General features: G+C 31.9%; 1 protein-coding gene across 1 annotated transcript in view; it reads right to left on the bottom strand.

The window, feature by feature from the left end:
• Window positions 1–10,901, bottom strand: part of LOC138175872 (protein piccolo-like) — a 591,842-nt gene that overhangs the window by 215,129 nt on the left and 365,812 nt on the right. The window contains exon 9 of the mRNA XM_069106506.1: window positions 2,377–2,458. Coding sequence (XP_068962607.1) covers window positions 2,377–2,458 — 82 coding nt within the window. The remainder of the gene's footprint in view (window positions 1–2,376; window positions 2,459–10,901) is intronic.

The following is a 10,901-nucleotide window of genomic DNA, read 5'->3' as shown; positions in this document are numbered from 1 at the left end:
TATATATATATATATATATATATATATATATATAACTTGAACATCAACCTATGTCTTTTTATTTCAAATTCAGTCCTCTTTGCTCTTAGTCAGAATGCCTCTCACTTATAAGCAAAATAAAATATAGAAATGTAAAGCATTAAGATAAAAAATTAGAAACACTAAAAAATTATATTGTTGAGAAAATAGATCTCTGTATTATTCCTCCATATTTTTCAAAAATATCCCATTTAAATGAATTCACAGAAACATCTATAGACCAATCATCAATACAGATTAAAATTGAAGTGACAAGTCTTTTTATCATTACTTCTAACAAAAATTTATCCATGCAAGTAATTGATTCAGGTAAAGTCTTTTTTCCACATTCTCATGTGTATATGGGGATTACAAGGTAAACACCCAAGAAGGCTAGGTGCTATAATACATATAATTTGGACTCTTCTCAATCTCCCTGCAACAATTTTAGATGTGGGAGAAATTGAATTGGGCTTGAAGAAAAGCAAATGTTTTGGTGAGAATTTCTAGTATGTTTAGAATGTCAAAGTATATAGCATAGACTACTATACTACTAAAATATTTTTTAAATGAACTCCAATTACTATCTCAAATTACAAAAATATAAAAATTATGTAAGTGGGATTTTTCATAAAAACAAATTATGTTATTCCTATGCTCTATAGAAAGAGAATAAATTAAACATAAAAAATAATTGACAAAAGAATGTATGACCCAAAGGAAAAAAAATAATTTAAGATTTTCTATTGGAATTGCTAGAAAAAGACCACTATTTTATAAAGCTGGAAAATATACGGCTGATTTCCTTTGTGAGCTGTAGAGAGTTTCAGAATATTGTAGTAAGTAATTATTCGTAGAGCAAAGTGGATTTTGACATTCGCTGATGAAATTTTCATCAATACATTCAAAATTGAAGCAAAAATCTGAAAGCCTAAAGTATATGCCTCTGGGAGATGACAAATCACATATCTTAAAAGAAAAAAAAATCCATCTAATCAATTCACCCTCTTATGGAAACAAGCAAAGGAACAGCTTTTATTATCTAAAATTGATCACGGACCAAAATGCTCAGTATTTTGTTTTCTGCTATATTCCACAAAAAGGTAAAATGAAGAAATGCCTGCATAAAGGTTTATAAAGAACAGGTATATGATAAAATCTTAGCATCATTGTCACTGTACATGTATGTCCAGAAATGTCAAATACATTTCAATATATGTATTTATGACAACAGTTTCTATTTACATGTGGCTAGATAAACTTTGTTGTTAAATACATTCTCTTTGAACTATGGCAGGCTGTCTTTTAATATAAAATGAAAAAAAAAACTTTGTATTCCAACATGCAAATGTAAATCTTTAAGGATTATATATTATTATAACTACTACTGATGATGATGATAACAATTTACATGCACACAATTGCATAAGTTTTGAAAATCATTTTACATATGTTACTTACATTACAATCTGTGATTTATGCAATCATAGATTTCAAAACTAGAGGAACATTACAGACAAACAATCCCTTCTTGCATTGCAAAGCAAATGAAGAAATTGAGATTCATAGAAGTTGCAAGTTACCCTAGACCACACAGGAAGTAAATGTCAAAGCCCAGATTTGAACTTGGATCATTAAATTTGGAATCCAATACTCTTTCTACTACATCATCCTTCTGTGTTATCAACATGAGCAGATACAAATAATACTTCTTCTTTAATTTTTACAAGTTTTTCATTCACATTTCCGTTTGATATCTTTCTATTTGCTTAATCAGCCTAATTACTACAAAGATAATGTCCTTTTCAAGAACACCCCCATTTTATAGATTACTGAAGAATATTAAATACTCAAAGTACTATTCTGACTGTGTCTACCCAAGGCACCTAACAAAGCTTTGGGAAGTTAAAATTTGATCAATTAACTCAATTTTATAACAGGGCAACAGCCAATTTGACTGATATTTTCATTGAACTAACCAGTTGTTTGGGTAATTTGTATTTAAAATAGGCTGTTAACTAGTTAGATTCTCATAAACTAAAAGAGGAATGTAGGACCCGAGATCAATTTGGTTTCCTTTACAGAATATATTCCATAATACTCTCATTCCAAAGACAACAAATTCTATTTGATGATGAATATGATAATGACTTAAACATGTGAACAATTACTAATGATCATGTTTCATGGACTGAAATAGAATTCCTATTCAGAGTTTATATGTTTGTTTCCCAAAAAACACTTAAGAAATATAACCAGAATCACTTCACTCTGTCATCCAGAAAGAAGTCTGAATGGATTCCATGTACCAATATTTTAATAAAATGGCAAACCATTGGTTTATTCATTTAGCTTTACCTGAAACTGTATGATCCTTAAGGTCTCTCATTATTTTTATTCTTGCATGAGGAAAGATGTACTGTGCAGGCTTCCCATTCATCTGTGGAATATAAGAATACATGTTACAAAACACATAATCCATTTAAGTAATACTTTCATACACACATACTGTGCATGTATTTATTCCTGGTTAGTTTCATAAAATCTTTCATAAGTCAGTAGAAAATGTATTATCAGATTTGAGGCACAGTTTTGCAAATTACTCACATGATAACAGAGTTGTTTTTGTTATTTTCTGTAATGACATTTTCAATTTTTTTTAGTGTATGACTTTTCCTTGATAATTATAATCTGCCTTCCTTAAATAACACATAATTGTGATAGGTTAATACATTTTTTCCCTGAGATAATGTTGGTTTATAACTGACAATAAAAAATCTATCCCTAAACAACTATTAAGAAAACAATCACAGTGAATTGACAGAAGAAATGAATGTAAGCCTTTACTTGTACTTTTGGTCTGAAAAGATGGGAAAGTGAGATGTTCAGACAAATTTTCTTAATTTTCAAAGTCAGTAAGTAAGATAAATTGGGCTTCTGCTGCTACCTCCCAACTACTAAATATATTCAAGTAATTCCCAAACTTCTATTTTTCTGTATAAACTTCTTTTCTGTGATCTACATGAGCATATCAGGTCTAGATGAAACAAACCTGGGAGTGGTAACTTTCACACTAAATCATACAGCCAGGATTCAAAAAGTTCTTGACAGGCTACTAGAACATTTGGATCACTTTAATAAGATGAAACTTAAAATATAGACATATCAGGGCAGAGAAGAGTTCAAAAAGTCAGCTTCTCAAGCACCATCTCATTGTGACACAATAGGACATCAGTGTGTCAGAAAAGGGGCTGTGCATTTTAGCAGATTACAAGATCAGTGAATCAACACAATGCCATGCCCCCCAAAAGAAGTTAATGTAACCCTGAGTTGCCAAAAGAAAGAACTCCAAGAATCAAAATGTTATGGTTTCAAATAGCATTCTGCTCTTAGTGCCACTGTCTTGGAAGAAAATTGATTTCAGAGAATTTCTAGAGAATGGCAAGCAGAAAGGTGAAAGGGCTAGAATCCCTGTAATAGAGAGAATTTTGTAAGGCAATGGGGATCTTTAGCCCACAGTGGAAAAGACTGGGAGAGGGAGGATGGATGATAGCTATCTTCAAATATTTGAAGATATGAAAGAGGTATTAGATTTTTTCTTACTGACATCAAAGAAAAGAACCAGAAGCAATGGGTAGAAGTTTTGAAGAGACAGATTTAGCCTTGAAGCATAATCTGGGATACTGAAATGTGAAATGGGTTGCCTTAGAGACTGAGGGTTTTCCTTCCAGGAGTTTTCAAACAGTGATTGAAGAACCACTTATTAGTTATTATGTAATTACAGTATCATGTTGTAGTGAAGATTCTTTTGGGGGGGGGAATGAGTTGCATTATATGATCACTGAGTTCTTTTCCCAGTATGAAAAATTCTCTGGTTCTGTAAAAACTCACAGGTCCTACTTGGATGTCCTACTTGCTCTTCAAGATCAATGTGTCCTGAACTGAGGTGATGATCTTTTCAGTTATCTTTCACTCTTCTTTTTCCCTCATGTCTCAAATCCAATCCAATTGTCACCTCAAAAACACTCCAAGATCAATTCCCTTCACTGCCACACAATAAAGGCTCTCTCTACACACTATCTGGATCATTATAACAGATCTCAAAGTCTTCTCATGAACCATATTCTCATCTGTTCTTCATACCATGTCCACACTGTCATGGGAAAGAGATACTATTTCACTTGTCTGCTAAAAAATCTCTATCATGTCTATTTTTGGTTTAGTAAGGCACCAGGGTTTGTTTTTCAGTTGTGTCCAACTCTTTGACCCCATTTGGGGATTTCTTGGCAAAGATACTCAAGTAGGTTGACATTTACTTCTCCAGTTCATTTTATAGATGAGGAAACTGAGCAAAACTGGGGTATGTGACTTGCTCAAAGTCATACAAGTAGTGTCTGAGGCCATATTTCAATTCATGAAGATGATACTTCTTAACTACATATTCAGCCCTCGATCCACTGTGCCATGTAGCTGCCCACAAGGCAGGGTTAGATGGAATTAATTACGATATAAACTTTGAATATAAATTGAAATTTTTGGAGAACCAAGCATCCACAGAGAATCCTCTTACACAAACTTTACACAAGGCATCTTTTTGATACAGGTGAATAGCTTATATGAATCTCTATCTGATGGATGTTAATAATTAGATAATTGCTGCTCCTGGTAATCACACATATAATTCATCACAGATCATACATAGGTCTACAGTTGGAAGGAGACATCTCAGAATCCATCTAGATGATTGCTTAAATTTACAGATGAAAAACTGAAGGCCAGGTTGAATTAGACTACCTATCTTTTCTCTTCAGAGACAGGACTCTTTCTGTTGTACCTTTTCAAGTCTTTTTGAGAAGAGACTTTGAGCTTGAATTTTGTTCCACTCAAATATTAAAAACAAACTGAAACAATGACACAGGCAGGTCTTACATTTATGCAAATTTTAAGTATATTTGAAATATTTGATCTGTTATGGACAATTATCTTCAAAATCCTGCTTGTTTTCTTCTATTATTTCTATCAAAAATGCCCTCAAAACATGCATGGACTATTTTTCATAACAGTCTTCTTCTTAGAGAAGAGAAGAGAAAGAAAGCTTACATTTCTCTCTCCTACCCCAACCTGTCTATAACTCTGTTGGAGACAAAGAAAATGGACCTATTTTCAGTTAATTTATTTTTTGTTGATAAAAGCACCATCTCTTCAATTCTTTTGTAATAATACTCTTTTTGAGATGTCTTTTAAAAAAATCAGTCCCTGAGTCTCATTAGAGCAATGTCACTTCTAGCATAATCAGGGCTAGCACTCTTCCTAAATTCTTCTTCTTAAGTGTCATTGTGACTTCTTCACCTTAGTACATTGGGTACTCAGGTGGTAGAGTAGAGATAGTATGGTTCCATTATTATCACTGATGAGCATAGTTCACTGTATCACCATGGCCAAATTCATTAGATTGATGTTTGTTGTACTCTGTGAGGTTTCTTCCATAAACACTCACAAACTGATGACCTGGCTTAGCTGAATTGAGTACCAATCTCCCAGACAGATCACTTTATCCTCAACTGTTTTTCACTGTCTGCTTGCAATTTTCCATCATATGTTATGTATTAAAAATGATCTTACAATGGTATTACTTGTCTACCACAGATCTCTTCTTGTTGAGAGGATTAAGCATTTGATGTCTGTGGTGGCTTCAGGATACTTTCTCATAATTTGGTAATTTCTGCATGTTCATTTCTTTTAAAAATCATTAATTTTGTCTATTTTATTTTTTCCTGGTGAAAGTTCATTTAAACAGGTTGGGACAGAAGTTCTATATTTTAAGATACAAGTCAATTTCACTGTTACATTTTTTCATATCTAGAAGAATCATATATTCTTTTAAAAAAGTTTTATTGAAGCCTTTTGTTTTTATATCACAATCATTCCCAAATATAGTCCTCTACCTTCTTCTGCCCAGTGACCTTTCTCTTGTAAAAAATAGCAAAAATGGAAAGAAATCAGTTAAACAAAACCAACCAACATAGAGATTATATAAAAAGCACATGCAACACCCCTGCCCCCATACATTTACAGCCCCCCCCCTTGCCTGAGAGAAAGAGAAAAAAAAATTAAGGAAGGAAGGAAGGAAATAAAAAAAGAAGGACATGGCCTAAACTTTTCCAGGGACAAGTTTGACTATTAAAATTATACAGTATTCAGTTATTATACTGTTCTCTTCATTTATATTCTTGTAGTTGTGTATGTTTTCTCTTATTTTATTTCACTCTGCATTAGTTCATACAAGTTTTCTCATGTTTCACTGAATTTGTCAATTCATCATTTCTCATGGTTTCTGGTTCTACTCTTGAAAAAATGTCCATGATCTACAGGCATGAGACATAATTAATCTAGTTAATCTTTTCCATTTTTCTTTTAATCTCAAATCACATTTTCCAATATAATTTCCATTATCCTTGCCTTTGCTCATTTTCACTGGAAAGTCATCATGTTTCATTGTTTATGAAGGCTCAATTTAGAGGTTTGTGTCACCCCTCTTCATCCAGTTTCTCTGCTTCATCCTCTATAATGCACGTTGGGATATAAACTAGAATTATCTTTCTAGTAGTAGGTATATTTTAACTTATCATGATCACTGCAAGATAAGATGACCTATGAATTGATGTTCTTCATTGCTACTAGGCATAAAGTAAAACCACGTCTATATTTTTCTTTCCTGAAAATAGCTTGTGAATCACTCATACATTTGGTTTCTTTATTCCTTCTCATTTCACTTACAGTGAAACATAGTAAATATCTCTATGTGTGTGATTCATTTTTACCAGTTTTATAAAATCTGGTTTTTGGGCAACAACCCCAGGTTAACAAAATAATTAATGATTTTAGAAAATAATAATAGCTGACATTTACATAGTGCTTTAAGGTTTGCAAATTACTTTTCATATATGATCTCATATGAAAGCTACAAAACATCCATTAATTAGACACTATTATTATCATCATTTAATAGATTGGTAAAAGAGACTAAGAGAAGTTAAGATGTCTTACCCCCCTCCATCCCCCACCCATGGTCCCAATACCAAAAAGGCAGCTTGAAAATTCAGATATTCCTGATTCCAGAGCCCATACTTTAGCTACAGTACTGACCATCTGACTCTTTAGAAAGTCTAAGAGTTGTGTGATTCTTATTACTTTCTACCCTATACCTATTTCACCATATTGGTTCTGATATTATAAATGGGTTATTAATAAGAATAAAGATTTTTTTCTTTTTTCAAATTAACTTTGTGGGTTGAATAGGACACTCCCCTCTTTCCCCCCTGCAGTGTTTATCCTTATGGAGGTAAATCTCTAAATTTTAAGCTTAGATAAGCCCAGGACAGGAGACTACTTTGTATACCTACAGGCTCATACTAAAAATCTTTCATTCTTACTAAAATCAAGCAGTTTCTGCTGAAACAGAAAAACTGTGTAAAAGCAGCAGGGATACCTCAAGGGACTTTTTAAAGTTCCACAGACCCTGGCATTTTACTTTTCACTGAAAAAAGAGACACCAAATTGCATGCAAATACATGAACCCTTCACTTATTCAAGACGTATTCAAAAAGGTATTATTAATAGTGTTATCCATGATATGGTATAGATTTTTCTTAAGATAGAATCAGAAACCCATAAAGCTATTTCAATACTCATTTCTAAGAGACTTGAATATAAGAGCTGAATTGATTGCACCATCTCTGTTTCTACCTGGCCAAATGAATTACCAAAACAAAAACAAGCAAATTAAATACTGCAAACTTCTGTATATTTGATAGAGCTTTGTTCTCTTAACGGTTTAGTAGAATAGGAAGAGATAGGAATATGACATTTATTTTAAAAACAAAACATTGATTTATCAATATGAATGGTTATCTTTCAACCTTATTTTTGGAGTTTCCCTTTAAAAAGATTTGTGTTTTTAAAATAACTACTAGAATAACCTTTTACCATTTAAGTAGTCAGACATTTTATTATTGGCCATTAAAAATTATATTTAAGTACATTGTGAATGCCAAACATGAACTTAGAGCAAGAGGGAGATACACAGACTAGAATGCTTCCCAAGTCAAACAAGAATTGAATCACTTGGGCTGAGACCTAAGGAAAATCATGTAACCCAATTGTGCTTATGTGAATTAATTCCAATCTGAAAAATTGATTCCATTCTGAATGTTAAATATTTGTTGGCTATATTCCATTTAAGGAAAGAGCAAGCTTAAGTAGCTTTCCAAAGACAATGAAACAGAGAAATAAACAATCAACAATAAAATCTTGGGTCCAGGAGTGCTAGATGAAGTCTGCATGGCTAAACATGACATTTGATTGCATAATTAACAACTTTCAGCTTATCAAAATAATTCAGACTAAACCTTCAGTTATTGGCACAGTTAACTTTGTAATTACAAACTTTTTAGTTAACTAAATTATACATACATCACCTAATGGATTACACTTCACTTTGTTAAGGCAGACCTATCAATTGGAAGCTAACTGTGAAGGTCATTTCATATCGTACATCTCCTAATCCGAGTCCTCCCAACTTTGGGGCTGGTGCTCTTACTGAACCACCTAGCTGCCCCTCCTCTTATTTTTTAAATGGGAAAACTGAGTGCCAGAGAGAAAAAATGATTTCTCTAAAATAATAGAGACAGGCGATGAATCTACTGTCTCAGACACAAATTCTGTTCTTTCTACTGTATAAACTTGCCTAACTAACATCCTCCTAGGCCTCAGCTTCCCTAAATATACAACACACATATACATGTATGTATCTGACATGCACATATATAATTAGTATACACATGAATATGCAATACAGATACATAAATACACATGACTATTGTGAGCACATGAAATTTTAAAGTATAAAATGCAACTAATGTACAAGTTTATTATTATTATTATATTAAACTATCTTCTTTCCTTGGCCCTTGCTTAGTATTTCCCTTCTAACCTTAGGATCACAAGATTTAGATATAGAAGTGATGATTCAATTATGCTTAGTGGCACAACACTGTTAATACCATTGATACCATAATGATATTCAGGAGGCATGGAAAAGATTTTTGTAGACAAACTGCCTGAGATGTAGGGAAATGAAGTAACTTGCCCAAGATCCTATATATGCACTGGAAGCAATTTTGTTGATTTGGTATTCCAGTAATTTCTATTACAATGGAGTTATAGAACATATTGTTGTTCAGTAGCTTCAGTCATGTCCAAACTTTGTGACCCTATATGGATTTTTTTCTTGGCAAAGATGTTGGAATGGTTTGCCATTCCCTTCTCCTGTTCATTTTACACATGAGGAGCCAGAGGCCAGCAGAGTGACCTTCCAGGTTTACAGAGCTGGAAATTGTCTTAGGATGCATTTGAATTCAGGAAGATGAGTCTTCCTCACTCTAGGCCAAACAGGGATTTGGGAACATATCATTAATATGATGACAAAATTTATATGATAGCATATCAATATTATTCACTTCTTATACATCACTTTTAAGGTAAAAATACTTCATTTTCTTTTAAAGGATCTACCAAAGTCTTGAAATAATCTATTTTTAATATTTTAATTTCCTGAGATTTCATAAACATAAATCTTAGTGGTACAGAAACTTCAAAATAGGAATATTTGTCTTTTATTGGTACCAAGATATTGATGTTGCCCTTTAGTATTTAAGAATTAAAACAATGAATGAAACTGAAGAGGATAGTATGTTTTTCCATCTTGCACAGGTTGTTATATATTAAAAAAATTTAAGAAAAAATTTGAAAATATTATGTTAATTCAAAGGAATACTTTGAATCAAAAATATATTGTACTGCTTTATATTTTTCTGTCATAAAATATTTCAACAAAATAGAAGAATCTAGTGAATTAATTTCCTTTCCTATAATATATTCTCTTTATGGAAGTTTATTTAATGATTCTTCAATATAAGATCTATTTTAATCTTGCCATTAAATTGCTAACAAGTTACATTTTCTCTAAAACCTATTACAAATTCTCTGTTTATTAGAGCAGAATTTTATATGCATAGAGGAATATCAACTGTATATTTAAGATTTATCTAAATAAAGATGCTATATCTATATTTATTAATAAAGCCAAACATTTATGCAATATTTTAAGGTATGAAGAAAACTTAAGTAAGCTTATTTGATTTTTACAACTCTGTGAAATATGTGCTATTATCATTACCTTTATACAGATAAGAAGAGTAAGGCTGAGTTAAATGACTCATCCAGGGTCATAAACCTATCAAGTGTCTGAGAAGAGATTTGAACTCTGGTCTTCTTGACTCCAAGCTGAACACTCTATTTACTGGACCTTATCATTGCCTTACTAGTAAGAATGACACTCATATATTTCATGGGAGATAGATCTACACAATTCATTGTAAATTGTAATTATACATTTTCTCTCATTACCTATATTATATGGGTGAATTAGAGTTGTCTTATAAATTTAAAAAAATTAATGTAGGACTATATACAAACAAATATTGTATATATAGGTTAATGTAATATTTATATTATTAGGGCATTTAAATTTTTGTTTTGTATTTTTCTTTTGTTTTGATTACCTAGACAGGGAAGTGCAAGATTTAAAGGAGAGGTTATATGCAAAAAACATGAATTCTCTCACTGACTAATTTCTTAGAATTATAAAGATCACTAGGAGCAACTCATATCGACAAATACATCATTCTATTTGTCATTACATTCAAAGTGAAGTCAATTCAAATGCCATTTAATTCATATGTTCAGATTGAATTTAGCCTTATTCCCTTCCTTAATTTTTGGCACAAAGGAATAAGGAAGAAATAAGGTCCAGAACTTAGATA

This window comes from Petaurus breviceps, unplaced genomic scaffold (genome assembly GCF_028583685.1).
Source record: "Petaurus breviceps papuanus isolate PSGF00001 unplaced genomic scaffold, PetGlider_PUasm1.0 79, whole genome shotgun sequence".
NCBI classification, from domain to species: Eukaryota; Metazoa; Chordata; class Mammalia; order Diprotodontia; family Petauridae; genus Petaurus; species Petaurus breviceps.
Note: the sequence above shows the minus strand (reverse complement) of the source record. Positions and strands in the feature narration are given on the sequence as shown.